This window comes from Lynx rufus, unplaced genomic scaffold, assembly GCF_022079265.1.
Source record: "Lynx rufus isolate CCGP_SWC_20201006 ecotype Redwood Valley unplaced genomic scaffold, mLynRuf1.p SCAF_2, whole genome shotgun sequence".
Lineage (NCBI taxonomy): Eukaryota > Metazoa > Chordata > Mammalia > Carnivora > Felidae > Lynx > Lynx rufus.
Window position 1 is genome coordinate 123,248,459 of NW_025814834.1, and position 15,032 is coordinate 123,263,490.

Consider the following 15,032-nt stretch of genomic DNA (forward strand, 5'->3'; position numbering starts at 1 on the left):
AAGCACCTTTTCCCCCCTAACATCCAAGTGCTCAACATGTCACTTTTTAAAAAATTTTTTAATGTTTATTTCTTTTTGAGAGAGAGAGAGAGAGAGAGAGCATGAGTGGGGGAGGGAGACACAGAATCTGAAGCAGGATCCAAGCTCAGAGCTGTTAGCACAGAACCCACGGACCAAGAGATTATGACCTGATCCAAAGTCGGACGCTTAACTGCCTGAGTCACCCAGGCGCCCCTCAACATGTCATTTTTTTTTTAATTTTTTTTTAACGTTTTATTTATTTTTGAGACAGAGAGAGACAGAGCATGAACGGGGGAGGGGCAGAGAGAGAGGGAGACACAGAATCCGAAGCAGGCTCCAGGCTCTGAGCCATCAGCCCAGAGCCCGACGCGGGGCTCGAACTCACGGACCGCGAGATCGTGACCTGAGCCTAAGTCGGCCGCCCAACCGACTGAGCCACCCAGGCGCCCCTCAACATGTCATTTTTTAACTGCCCTCCATTTTAAAAAGCTTCCTCACTTACTGACACAGTTCTGAAGTTATTGCTGGTACTAGAATCTGAGATGGAAATTTTCCTGGAGGTGCACACAAATCGTAACTGAAGAAATAACCCAAGTTGAGTGTCAAAGGGAGTGAACAAGCAGCTGCAGCCACGCCTTTGGCTCTGAGAGAATCCCTTCAATACAGTTGGCTTTTCCGAGTGGATTGTCTGTGGGACCAACGGCACAAGGAGTTCAAGCCAACCATTAGCCTGGGAACCAAGCTGAGGACCCAGGTCTCATCAGTTAGGGTAAAGCTGGAGGCCTCAGGCCACACACAGTCACCTCTCAGTGCTTTTCCTCTCGCACCAAAGTGAAATGCTAATGCCAATCTGCCTCAAGAGATTCCTGGTGAGTGAGGCACAAATGGTAAGGGGGAGGCGTCAGATATGGTATTAAGATGAGATGTGAAGGGTGGTTTCTCTTATCCCACTAGTGTGGTGAGAAGAAATTTTACATGTCTGCCTTTAGGTCAGGAGGAAAGATAAGCAACACGATCAGACTTCCAGAAACAAATTAGCTTTCCCCTCCGGCATGTGGATTTGAGCTACCTGGCCAGATGTCAAGGTTCTGAACTGAACGTGAATTCTGGACGACTGTTCCCCTGATATGGTGATGTTTCTCTCATGCAATGTCTTCTCCATCTTCCCTGGTGCCTGAAAACAATGAGCCCATAAGGAGTACCTTCCATGTATGTTCAAGCCTGTATTTCGACAACTCTCTGAAGTTTCCCAGAAAAGCCTGCCTTGACCAGAGGCAAGGAGATCATCTGCTTGTGACGGAGGCTCGGGGGCTCTTCACTTAATCATCTGTGTTTCTTCATCCGCATCAAAAAACTCCTCCTCTTCCTCACTCTCACTCCCTAAAGTATTCTCCTTGTCTGAAGACTGAAATAGGAAAGGAGAGCAAGGACCAAATTATTATTTGCCATTCGACAGACAGATGCATTTTTATGACATCTATTTCCCCTAAGAATTGGCCCTAAAGTGTTCTAAGAAAGTGAATGAATCACGAGCCATCTTTATTTCTCTCAAAAAATCAACTGCTGGGGTGCCTGGGTGGGCTCAGTCGGTTAAGCGTCCGACTTCAGCTCAGGTCGCGATCTCGCGGTCCGTGAGTTCGAGCCCCGCGTCGGGCTCTGGGCTGATGGCTCAGAGCCTGGAGCCTGCTTCGGATTCTGTGTCTCCCTCTCTCTCTGCCCCTCCCCCGTTCATGCTCTGTCTCTCTCTGTCTCAAAAATAAATAAACGTTAAAAAAAAAAAAAACTACCACCATACCTGTGGGGGATCCAAGGTCTGTAAAGATAACGCCTCCTCCCCCAGCCTCCGATATGAATACACCTGAAGGTCAGAAAATGTCTCTAGCAATGGGCTGTTAAGGGTTTCTGGCAATAATAAACTCAGGAGGCCCGAAGTCAGGCCGGTGGCTCCGAAGACAATGAAGGGTAAGGACCACTGCACATATTTCTGTGGGGGCAGAGAGTAGAACAAAAAACATACAAAAACTCAGTATTCGTTTCCCAGCACATGACATCAGTAGTCTTATGACCGAGGAGCGGCCACATTTACTACCCAACTCGCGCCTCCCCACTAGAATGTACCGTCAGCCACTTGTTCCCCAACGAGAGATACCCTGGAAAATCACCGAGTGGTTGCTCGGCCACACAGAAGGGAGAGCGAGAACATAAAAAGGCAGCAGAGGTATGGGGATCAGAAGGAGTGGGGTGGGTACTGCTTTTGCTCCAGGTGACTCGCTTATAACACGGGGATCTCCACATACTTTTCACTTAGGAGACTCCCCAGATACTCGCGCCCGATGAACTTTGACGTTCTCAACCTTGGAATCGGCCAAACAATCCCACGTATGCTCGCTCATTCATTCGGCACCGTAACCAGGAAGACAGGGGTTAAGGGTGTAAACACCCCGAAAAGAAAAAGAGAAGCCTGAAGAACCTAGCACACCTGTGTGGTTTGGAAACTACCTGAACCGAGCACGGTAATTCAAGCATTGCTTCAGAGATCCAAAAGACATTCTCGGGAATATTTGCATAGTTTCTTTAAACACAAACAGGTTCGGGGCACCCAGGTGGCTCAGTCGGTTAAGCTTCCGACTTCGGCTCAGGTCATGATCTCACGGTTTGTGAGTTCGAGCCCTGCGTCGGGCTCTGTGCTGGCAGCTCGGAGCTTGGAGCCTGCTTCTGATTCTGTGTCTCCCTCTCTCTCTACCCCTCCCTCACGTGTGCTCTGTCTCTGTCTCTCAAAAATGAATAAACGTTAAAAAAAATTTTTAGGCACACACAGGTTCAAAGATAACACAGAAAACTATCTTTGGGATGCTGCTCTGGGCCTTTCTGAGTTGATTAACATTCTTAAATTCCTGCACAAGAATGGTATTATCATCTTTTCATTTGGGCTTCCAAACTCTGTGGATGAGACCACTACTAGTTAGGATCTCCTCTCGGATTTAATAAGTTCCTGATTTTTCAGAAGTAAAGAGACGATGGAGATGATCGAGAAGAGGGCAGGGGGGAATGGAGGTGATGGGGAGCGGGGAGGGGAGAATCTCACCTCTGCCACCCACATGGAAACACACGTCCAACACTGTGGGTGTGTTGTGGAATCAAGGGAGACAGAACACTTTGATCTCTTCTCAACTGAGCAGGGATCAGTAGAGACAGAGTGCTGGGTTTTCTAACGTTCTAGGAGGGCCATCCAAAGTCGGAGATCTTTAGAGACAAGCACCTGATGTCAGACACATTTTGCAGAATGGAGCAAATCCGTATGAGAGGATGGTCTTGTAACGTAAAATTAAGCATGAAACACGGAAAGAGATACTCATGAGAAGGAAATGAACTCCGAAAAAGAAAGAAAGGAAAGGCTTTTCCAAGACATCCTCCTGTACTAGTGAGACAGGGAAACCGAAGGGACCCTGGGAGAGAGAAAGCTGTTTCATGGCTTTGCTGCTTTACCTGTTTCTAGTCTTCCTAGGACCTGTACCCTCACCCCACTTTACACATGCCTTGTAATGTAAACAGCATATGTCCTTGTAAGGGACAAGGAGTTAATGATTTCTCTAGAACAGATAACATCTAAGGAAGGGGCAAGTGAGAATGATCAGAGGAAGCTATCGCACACGTATTCCAGACCCCTGGGGTAGAGAGTTCATGGCCAAGATCCCCTGGCTCCAAGGTGTAACACCTGGCCCCTCATCCTTGATCCAACCGGTTCCTGGCTGCCTGAGAGGACACGTACCCCCAGAGCCCCGTCCTCAAGAAAAACCCTGACCCTGAACAACGACGAGACTCTCTCCTTTCCTTTCTGAGTCTCTCGGACACTCACTCTGTGGGTACCTGCTCTCTCTGTATCTTCAGTAAATGCTGCTTTCACCTCCTGCTGGCTTGTGTTGGACTTCTATCCTGAGTGAAGGCAAGGGCCCTCTGGGCTGGTCCTGCGGGAACCCCGCTGGGTCCGTGGACCTGGCCCGCCAGCATTGCTAAGAAGTGCTAAGAAAAGTTGCCCGAGTGACAGCTATCCGCACACCCAATCTAGTCAGCCTTTGCCGAGTCCTGGCTGGCAAGGCCACAGGTCAGACCAAGCACAGACATGCGTAGGGCTCCACGGATTCTGTCACAGAACCTGAACATGTCAAGTTCAGGAAGAATCTTCAGAACTGCCGTTTAGTCTATCTTTTGACCATGAACTTTAGAAAACGCTAGAAACTCTTAATAGACACACTGCTAGGCATATTTCCTCTTCTAATTTTCTTCTTAAGAAATTTTTTCACGGTTATTTATTTTTGAGAGAGAGAGACAGAGTGCGAGTGGGGGAGGGGCGGGAAGAGAGGGAGACAGACTGTGAAGTGGGCTCCAGGCTCAGAGCTGTCAGCACAGAGCCCGACACAGGACTCGAACTCACGAACCGTGAGATCGTGACCTGAACCGAAGTCGGACGCTTAGCCGACTGAGCCCCCCAGGCGCCCCTAGTTTTCTTATTCTAAGTGGTGTGCCATCGGGCAAGTTAATCTGCTTCTGCTGCATTTCTCATCTTTATTAGAGGGTAACGATAATGCTGCCTCACACGGTGGCTGTGAATAGTACATGAGACGATGTGTGCTGAAGTGCTCAGCACAGAGCCCAGTCCACAGCCGAAGCTTAAAAAATATTCGCTAAGTGACTAACCTACGAATGGAGACGGGAAGGGGCAAGCTGGCATTAGCTAACCCTCCAGTAAATACAGAGAAGCAAACAGTCAGAGCCTCTGGTGCGAGTCCATCTGCCCCGAGGGATCCGTCACCTAAAAGGGTCCTTAATCTAGAAGGTACAAGGTTCACACTCAGGTCAGGCTGATCGTAAGTGGCAACTGTTCCTTACCCCTTTCTACTCAAAAGCATAAGCATTTCCAAAGCAGAGGATCGAGAAAAACAAAACTAGGAGGTACAAACCAACCAGTGAGGGGACGAAGGGAGCAATAATCCCACCAACTCGGGAGAACATAGAACAAGTTCCAAGCCCAACGTTCCTGAAAGGAATACAAAAAGGGGGGAAAGTCAGTAAGTTCTGGGTGGGGGGCAGAATTTAAAGATGCCATGGCTTAGTGGACCTATAATCATGAATCCCACAGTGGAGGAAGCACAGGCTCCTGTAGAGCAGTGCTCCCTATCGGAACATTCCAAGATGCTGGAAATGTTCTATAATTGCGCTGTCCAGTATGGAAGCTGCTAGATGCCTGCGGCTGTGAGCACTTGAAACGTGGCTAGTGAGAATGAGGAACTGGATTTTTTTTTTAATGTTTATTTTTGAGAGAGAGAGACAGAGTGCGAGCAGGGATGGGGCAGACAGAGAGGGAAACACAGAATCTGAAGCAGGCTCCAGGCTCTGAGCTGTCAGCATGGAGCTTGATGTGGGGCTCACACTCATGAGCCATGAGATCATGACCTGAGCTGAAGTCGGATGCTTAACTGACTGGGCCACCCAGGCACCCCGAGGAACTGGATTTTTAATTTATTTCACTTTAACTGATTTAAATTTAAATAGCCACATGAGGCTAGTAACTACCATACTGGACAGTGCGGTTACTATAGAGAATAGTACAGAAATGACCATGTGAATATTTCTTGCCAAATGTTCTCATGGGTTTTGTGTCAAATGTTCTCATGGCTATGAATTAATATAGCCATGGAGACCTAGGGTTTTATGATCTGAGAAGTTTGCCCATTTAGTTAAAGTCAACTAACTGGCGATTAAAGAGTCAGGCATATAAATAGGAACGAGGAACATTACGTTTGTGAGGAGTACGGACATGCAAACGGGGGTAGGGCATGGGACCGAGGGAACAGGCAAGGTGGCCATCCACTGCTCCCCCCACCCACCCATATCTGCTCTCCAGAGTGTCCCAGTTTGGACAAAATGATCATCCTAGTTTCATAGCCAGCAGGCAGAGAAAACAGGTCAGAGGAATAATTAGGAAATGACTAGTCAATCACATGCAGTCTGGGAAAAACTGGAGGAAAAGGGAGCTGATATTAATAGGCAGAAAGAACCAGGAAGTCTGATGCATGTGGGAAACACTTGGAACGCTCCTCAGAAGGACTGGGGAAGGGCTGACCTAGGGAATACCCGCTGGGTTCACAGAGGCAATTCTGAGAAGACTAAGCTGGGTCCCTGCCCTTCAAATTTGGGTTTAATTTTTTGTTTTCAGACTTCTTTTAGAAGGGGAAACTTCAGATCGAATATGTTGTTTTTGATATAAGCATGCCCTACTTGTTAGAAACCACACTTAACAATCAATATGTAAACCTCCTGTTCACTTATTACTGGATGGAATTATCTTTTTTTAAGTTTATTTATTGATTTTAAGAGAAAGAGAGAAGAACAGAGAGACAGAGAGAGAGAGAGTGCGAGCAAGGGAGGGGCAGAGAGAGAATCCCAAGCAGGCTCTGCACTGTCAGCATGGAGCCCGACATGGGGCTCAAACCCATGAACTGTGAGAGCATGACCGAGTGGGAATCAAGAGCCGGACGCTCAACTAACTGAGCCACCCAGGTGCCCCTGGAATTATCTTTTTACAGATGTGTATATTTTGTGTTAAAATGTAGGTTCTGAGAGAACACGGACGCAGTCCTCTTGTCCGTCTGTGCCTGACAGAGGCTGGGTGACTGAATCGATCAAGTCCACTGAAATAAAAATGGCAACCGAGCCCCATTTGGGTGATGGGATGTGCTTAACGTAGAGTACTTCTCTCACGATTTACACAAGGGAGTTCGGCCCAAAACACATCTCCGCCTTCCCCGGCCAAGCGGGCAAAGTGTGGTCTACACAGACAGCTTCTGGGCTTGTGGCTGCTCGCTGACTTGTTGCTGGCCCCCACTCACTGTGCTCCCGGTGGAAAGAGAACCACACCTCTGTTGCTGTGAGCATCTACAGCGAAACATGCGGGATGTGTGAGGCACACCTGATGACTGTGGGGTACAGCTCAGACGTGTAGATGTAGACCACGTTAAAGGCAGCACTGATCGTCAGCTTCCCGAGCAGAGACAAGGAATGGCTGTTCACCACTGCAAACACACCCGTGTCTGAGGAGGACAAGGGTTAACACTTGTGAGGTCCTTCTGGGAGAAAAATTCCTTTAAATGACACAATTATGAACTAAGCCAGAGGCATTAATATGGATCTCAAACAGTGAGGAGGTGGTAAAACTGAATACACACTCAGAAGGTTCAGTAAGCACACACAACACACACACACACACACACACACACACACACACACACACACAAATCTTTTCAGCGTCTTGGCTATCCCTGTGAAGTCGTCCATAATGGCAGTCATCATGGGCGACTGAACTTGCTCACTCCTCAATGGCAGAGCTCTTGGAATTCTTCTTTACTAAAAGCAGGCTTCGTGGGGATTGTTAAGTCTCATCCACCACGGGGGCTACTCGCCTCTCCTTCCCAGCCTTGTTCAACAACCAGTGACGGGAAATGGTGGGTAGCATGACAAGCCTTGGCACACATGGAGTAAGTCTGACAGATTTGAGACAGACAGAGGCAAGGTCCAGAAAATCTCCTCTCTGCAGTTTGTATTTCCTGGTGTTCCATTGGACAAGAAGGAATAATCCCAATAAATTACAACCAGAAGGTATCAAATATTAATGTTCTTTAAAGAACGAGCCTCGGGGCGCCTGGGTGGCGCAGTCGGTTAAGCGTCCGACTTCAGCCAGGTCACGATCTCGCGGTCAGGGAGTTCGAGCCCCGCGTCGGGCTCTGTGCTCACCGCTCAGAGCCCGGAGCCTGTTTCAGATTCTGTGTCTCCCTCTCTCTCTGCCCCTCCCCTGTTCATGCTCTGTCTCTCTCTGTCTCAAAAATAAATAAACGTTAAAGAACGAGCCTCTAAATATGGAACTACTTTTAATCTTTCTTCTTTCCCAACTTCTTACTTGAATCACTAACCACTAATGACATTTCAGTTTCTTACTGCAATGTTTTTATATAAAATACAAAAATACATTTTATGGCAGTTCCTTTCCCTATCAAAAATACTATCAGGGCATCTGGGTGGCTCAGTCGGTTAAGCCTGCAACTGTTGGTTTTGGCTCAGGTCATGATCTTGTGACTTTGTGGGTTCGAGCCCCGCACGGGGCTCTGTGCTGACAGTGCAGAGCCTGCTTTAGATTCTCTCCCCCCGTCTCTCGCTGCCGGTCCCCAACTTGTGCTATCTCTGTCTCTCTCAAAATAAATAAACTTAAAAAAATAGTAATTTTTTGTGCCTGGGTGGCTCAGTCACTTAAGCATCCAACTTCGGCTCAGGTCATGATCTCACAGTTTGTGAGTTCAAGCCCCGTGTCAGGCTCTGTGCTGTCAGCCTGGAGCCTGCTTTGGATTCTGTGTCTCCCTCTCTTTCTGCCCCTCCCCCGCTGGTGCTCTGTCTCTCTCTCAAAAAAATACACACTAAAAAAATTTTTTTTAGATACTATCAATTATCTCATGCTCCTTTCCTTTATTAACATTATTCTCCCTGGGATCTTGCAATGTAATTATTCCCTTTCAAACATATTTAACCTCTCCATAACCCACTAGTCTCTGCTTTCAAAATAACAATTTCTCCTTCTAAGAAAAAAAAAATCTCATTGACTCTGCTGTCCTTTCCCCCTTCCCTAGCAAACATCTTCAATGAGCGAGCAACTCACTGTTGCCGTGTATGCATCTGCCCTGTAGCTCACTGCGCTCTGACTTCTAATAACATCCTCTGCTGAAAGTCCTACTCTTAAAGGTCAACAGTGAAGTCCTAATCACCAAAGTAATTGCCTCTCATTGCCCCTGACATTTCTGCCAAATGGAACACACCTGTCCCCTTCCTTGGGACAGCCTGCAGGACTCATAGAAACCACTCCACCCTTAAATAACTCAAAAGCAATATCCTTTCCTTCCTTTGACCTCCGCTGTCCTTATGTCCTGATCCATTAAATGGCATGCTTCAGACACGCTTCTGCAGTTGCTTACTTTTCCATCTTGCCTGCCCCAAATATTTCGAGTTACTTCAGGCTAAGGCTGGTATCTGGTTGTATCTGTGCCCCTCACGGCATACCGTCTTCCACAGTACAATACTCAGCAGTGCCCACTGCGTATCTGTGGAACAACGAAGCAGAAGGACTACAATAGGAATTAATTTAGTGAGAAGAATCTGTGTTCAGGTTCTTTCAATTTCTAAGGAGGGGGTTATTTAAACATGCCATCCTAAAGTATGCTTCGCCTTCCTTGCTTGACTATGAAATAAATCCTCATCTACTTTAAAGACAGCATCCTGAACACAGTGGCCCAGGCATTGCCAAACCCGACCATCTGGGGCTTTCTCCTCTTCTGCCAGGCTATTTGGAAGAACACACTAGCTCTCTTAAGGACTGAATATATTATTTTAGGCCATGAGGTGCTTCTGGAAAAAGAACTATGCCGTTCAGCATTTTCCCCGAGAAATACGTCTGCACTTGAGATCAACAATCTCATCGATTAAACCAATAATAAGGACAATTCTTCAATTATTTTCCAGAAAACTTAGCATGTCAAGAAAAGGTATTCAGTGGCCTTGAAGCCAACAGAAATGTGCACATTTGCTTTACTGCAAATGATCTCTGGGACTATTTTCAATCCATACAGGATGGCGTCTTTCGGAACTGTATAGTGACACTCTAACATCTTTAACAACAGGTTAGGGGATTACCATCCTGAAAATTGAATTCTTTTTTTTTCTTAAATTTTTTTTAATGTTTATTTATTTTTGAGACAGAGAGAGAGCATGAACGGGGGAGGGGCAGAGAGAGGGAGACACAGAATCGGAAGCAGGCTCCAGGCTCCGAGCCATCAGCCCAGAGCCCGACGCAGGGCTTGAACTCACAGACCGCGACATTGTGACCTGAGCTGAAGTCGGACACTTAACCGACTGAGCCACCCAGGCGCCCCTGAAAATTGAATTCTAATGGCACACCATGTTAGACTTTTATCTACACACCCGCAGGATCCAAAGCTGGAAGAAGTCTTTTGCATGAAGCTCAGGACACTTCCAGCTGTAACCCATTTGTGGAGCCTGGCTCCAGCCGCACACCCACAGAGTGCTCACAGAAGCCCAACACCTCATCAGATGCTTGAAACTTTTCTTGTACATCCCTGCCAATGGAGTTTGCAGTCACCACTTGAATCTGGGGAGAATTCACTTTCACCCAAGGAAGCCCATGTCAATTTCAGACAGCTCTGTTTATTAGAAAATTCCTTACCTAATGAAGGGTTGGTATCTGAAATCTATAAAGAACTTATGAAACTCAACACCCAAAAACCAAATAATCCAGTGAAGAAATGGACAGAAGACCTGAACAGACACTTCTCCCAAGAAGACATCCAGATGGCTAACAGACATGAAGAGATGCTCAACGTCACTCACCATCAGGGAAATACAAATCAAACCACAATGAGATACTACCTCACACCTGTCAGAATGGCTAACATGAACAACTCAGGCAACAACAGATGTTGGTGAGGATGCGGAGAAAGAGGATCTCTTTTGCACTGTTGGTGGGAATACAAACTTGTGCAGCCACTCTGGAAAACAGTATGGAGGGTCCTCAAAAAATTAAAAATAGAACTGCCCTATGATCCAACGATTGCACTACTAGGTATTTATCCAAAGAATACAAAAATGCTGATTCAAAGGGGTGCATGCACCCCAACGTTTATAGCAGTGCTATCAACAATAGTCAAATTATGGAAAGAGCCCAAATGTCCACTGACTGAAGAATGGATAGAGAAGATGTGGTTTATATATACAATGGAATACTACTTAGCGATGAAAAAGAATGGAATCTTGCCATTTACAACAATGTGGATAGAACTAGAGTGTATTATGCTAAGGGAAATAAGTCAGCTAAAGACAGATATCACATGATTTCACTCATATGTGGAATTTGAGAAACTCAATAGAAGAACATAGGGGATGGGAAGGAAAAATAAGATAAAAACAGAGAAGGAGGCAAACCTTAAGAGACCCTTAAATACAAATTTACCCAAGGGATACAAGAGTGCTGATGCACAGGGGCAATTGTACCCCAATTTTTATACAGCACTTTCAACAATAGCCAAGTTATGGAAAGAGCTTAAATGTCCATCAACTGATGAATGGATAAAGAAGATGTAGTTTATATATATAATGGAATACTACTTGGCAATGAGAAAGAATGAAATATGGCCTTTTGTAGCAATGTGGATGGAACTGGAGAGTGTGATGCTAAGTGAGATAAGTCATACAGAGAAAGACAGATACCATATGTTTTCACTCTTATGTGGATCCTGAGAAACTTAACAGAAGACCATGGGGGAGGGGAAGGGGAAAAAAAGTTAGAAAGGGAGGGAGGCAAACCATAAGAGACTCTTAAAAACTAAAAATAAACTGAGGGTTGATGGGGGGTGAGAGGGAGGGGAAAGTGGGTGATGGGCATTGAAGAGGACACCTGTTGGGATGAGCACTGGGTGTTGTATGGAAACCAATTTGACAATAAATTTCATATTTAAAAAAAAAGAGAGAGACCCTTAAATACAGAGAACAAATTGAGGGCTGCTGGAGGGGAGGTGGGTGGGGGATGGGTTAAATGGGTGATGGGCATTAAAGAGGGCACTTTTGGGGATGAGCACCGGGTGTCCTACGTAAGAGATGAATCACTGAGTTCTCTTCCTGATGCTAAGACTATACTGTATGTTAACTAACTTGAATTTATTTTATTTTATTTTTTTTTTAATTTTTTTTTTAACGTTTATTTATTTTTGAGACAGAGAGAGACAGAGCATGAACGGGGGAGGGACAGAGAGAGAGGAAGACACAGAATCGGAAGCAGGCTCCAGGCTCTAAGCCATCAGCCCAGAGCCCAACGCGGGGCTCGAACTCATGGACCGTGAGATCGTGACCTGAGCCGAAGTCGGACGCTTAACCGACTGAGCCACCCAGGCGCCCCAACTAACTTGAATTTAAATTTAAAAAAAGAAAATTATTTCTTATCTTTTTTTTAAAGTATATTTTTTTGTTTTAAGAGAGAGAGAGAGGGAGAGAGAATCCCAAGCAGGCTCCAGGCTGTCAGCGCAGAGCCCGGCATGGGGCTCAAACTCACAAATTGTGAGATCATGACCTGAGTCGAAATCAAGAGTCAGATGCTTAACGGACTGAGCCACGCAGGCACCCCTCTTATCCTTTTTGAGGCTCCTTTTTGGGGAGCTTCTAGACTCTTGGTCATCCTGAATCAATATTTAGTAGTTCTTTTTAGCCACTGGGCTAAATCCTTTGATTCTTGACCTTGATCTGCAAATAAAATCAAATATTACTGCCTATTACCAGTGAATATCCAAAGTAACTGCTTTGAAAAAAGAGTGATTTAAAAAGGAAAATTAAACTCAATTATCTTTGGGGGAAAAAAAGGTAATTCTTAAAACACGTGTATCCTTCAAAGCACTGAATTCAAGACGTTGTAAGTTTTTTCCAATGATGCAGTTATACGACCATCATTTTTGAGACTAGCTGTCTGGAAGTTTTCTTAGAGTCCATATGAGGTCATCAGAACAAAAAGAATGTTTTACTCATATTTCACTGACCCCAAATAGTAAAAATTAAGCTTAATCGTCAACTTCATTCACTGGCTGAATATGGCAAATTTGGGATGGTTCGCATATATGTTAAAATTCTTTAAGACAATGGTATGCCCTCTACTATGATACATAATTGCGGGCAAAAACCCACAATTCATTTGCTTCCCCTTTTTTAAAGAAAAATACCGTATATGCATAAAGATCTGTCACTACAGTTTTTTCTAAATTTCTAAGTTAGAAATTTCTAAAATTTCACATGAATGAAATGAGTCAGTTTGAGGACTTTTGTGTCTGGCTTCTTTTAGTTACCATTAATGCTTTTGACATTTATCCATGTTGTTGTATGTATCAGTAGGTTACAGTTCAGTCCTTTTAATGTTTTGAGTAATATTTCACTGTATGAATATACCACAATTTGTCTATCCCTTCTTCAGCTGGTGGGTATTGGGCTCCTTCCAGTTTGGGGGCTATTATTAATAAACCTACTACGAACATTTGCATCAAAGTCTTTGTGCAAATCTGTGTTTCTGCTTCCCCTCAGAAAAGGTGAGTCATATAGCAAGGGTGTATTTCCCTTTGAAATAAGCTGCTAATGTTTTTCAAAGTGTCGCTACCATTTTACATTTCTATCAGCAGTATATAAGAGTTCTGGTTCTCCCGTATCATGGTCAGTGTTTGATACGGTCAGCCTCTACGTTCTCTTATAGAAGTTGTATGGTTTTAGCCTTTGCATTTAAGTCTCTCATCCATTTTGAGTTAATTACTGCATATGATGTGACATGCAAGTTGAAGTCAAATTTTTTGCACATGGATATCCAATTATTCCAGCACCAAGTGGTAAAAAGATTAGCTTTTCCTCACTGAACTAACTCGTCATCGTTGCCAAAAATCAATTAACCAGATGCATTTTTCTCTTTGTAACGTTATAATTGGATAAAACATTTTTAAAGGGTGATCAAAACCTCAGGCCCCTCAAAAAACAAAATAAAAGTCACCTGACCATATGCATGGGTTTATTTCATACTAAATTCTGTTCTATTATCTATATATCCATTCCTATCTGCCAATATCATACTGTCCTGATTCATGTAACTTTGTAGGAAGTTTTAAAATCAGGTAGGGTAAGTCTTCCAACTTTATTTTTCTTGATAAAACTCAGTTTGGATATTCGAGATCCTTTACATCTCTATAAAAATTTTGGTATTAATTTGTCGACATCTGTCCACAAAAAGAAGTCTGCTGGAAACTTTATTGGGATTGACCGTGCTGAAGACAGTGTGATTTGGGAAGAACAGACAACTTAAACAACATCTTCGGACCTTTAGTAGTATGGTAATCTCTTCATTTATTTTTATTATTATTATTACCACCAATTCATTTATGTAGTCTCTGCTTTGATTTCTCTCATCAACATTTTATATTTTATAGTTTTCTACAGGTCTGAAACATATTTTGTAAAACTTATCCCTAAATACATCATATTTTTAATTTATTATAAATGGTATTTTCTTTCAATTTTATTTTTTCTAAGTTTGTTTATTGAATTAAGTAATCTCTATACCCAAAGTGGGACTCAAACTCACGACCCTGAGATCAAGAGTCGCATGCTCTACAAACTGAGCCAGCCAGGCACCCCTCTGTCATTTTAAATGGTTTGTTGCTAATAGATAGAAATAAAAGGGTGTCACATGACTCTGAAACTCATTAATTTTAGTAGATTTTAATATTTCCTAGGATTTTCTATGGAGACGACCATGTACCCTTGTGAATAAAGACAGTTTTACTTCTTCTTTTCTAATTTGGATCCCTTTAATTTCTCTTTATTGGCTTATCGTATTCATTAGTAATTTCAGTACAATGTTCCATAGAAGTGATAAGAATGGACATCCTTGCCTTTGTCCTGATCTTAGGGAACAAGTACTTAGCTTTTCACCATTAAATGAGATGTTGGCTGTAGGTTTCCCCCAATGACCTTGATCAACTACTTCCAGTTGGTTGATGGTTTTTGTAATGAATGGATATTGAATTCTGACAAGTGCTTTTTCTACTTGTATTGAAATGATCATATGATTTTTTTTTCTTTCAGCTTTTGAAGATGGTGAATAACACTGATTAGATTTTGAATGTCAAAATAACCCTGCACTGAGAGCATAAACCCTGCTTGGTCACGATGTATTACCCTTTTTGAGCATTGCTGGATTCAATTTGCTAATATTTAGTTGAGGATTTTTGTCATCGATACTGACCTGCAGTTTTCTTGCAAGGTCTTTGGTTTTATATCAGGATAACTGCTGGCCTCAAAAATGAGGTTGGGGGAGTATTCCTCCTTTCTGTATTTTCTGGAAGAATATACAGGATTAGTATTATTTCTTCCTGGAATTC

At 44.0% G+C, this 15,032-nt stretch overlaps 1 protein-coding gene across 3 annotated transcripts in view; it reads right to left on the reverse strand.

The window, feature by feature from the left end:
• Nucleotides 1-415: 415 nt before the first annotated feature.
• The window catches only part of SLC22A15 (solute carrier family 22 member 15), an 81,133-nt gene continuing 66,516 nt past the window's right edge, over nt 416-15,032 (reverse strand). Inside the window, exons 9-12 of one of the 3 annotated variants that reach the window (XM_047083645.1) lie at nt 6,989-7,109; nt 4,984-5,056; nt 1,817-2,005; nt 416-1,426 (exon numbers count right to left, since the gene is read on the reverse strand). In XM_047083645.1, the coding sequence (XP_046939601.1) occupies nt 1,337-1,426; nt 1,817-2,005; nt 4,984-5,056; nt 6,989-7,109 (473 nt within the window). In that variant the 3' untranslated portion in view covers nt 416-1,336. Of the gene's footprint in view, nt 1,427-1,816; nt 2,006-4,979; nt 5,057-6,988; nt 7,110-15,032 lie in introns of those variants that run through there. The other 2 variants (XM_047083646.1, XM_047083647.1) reach the window with 2 other exon arrangements.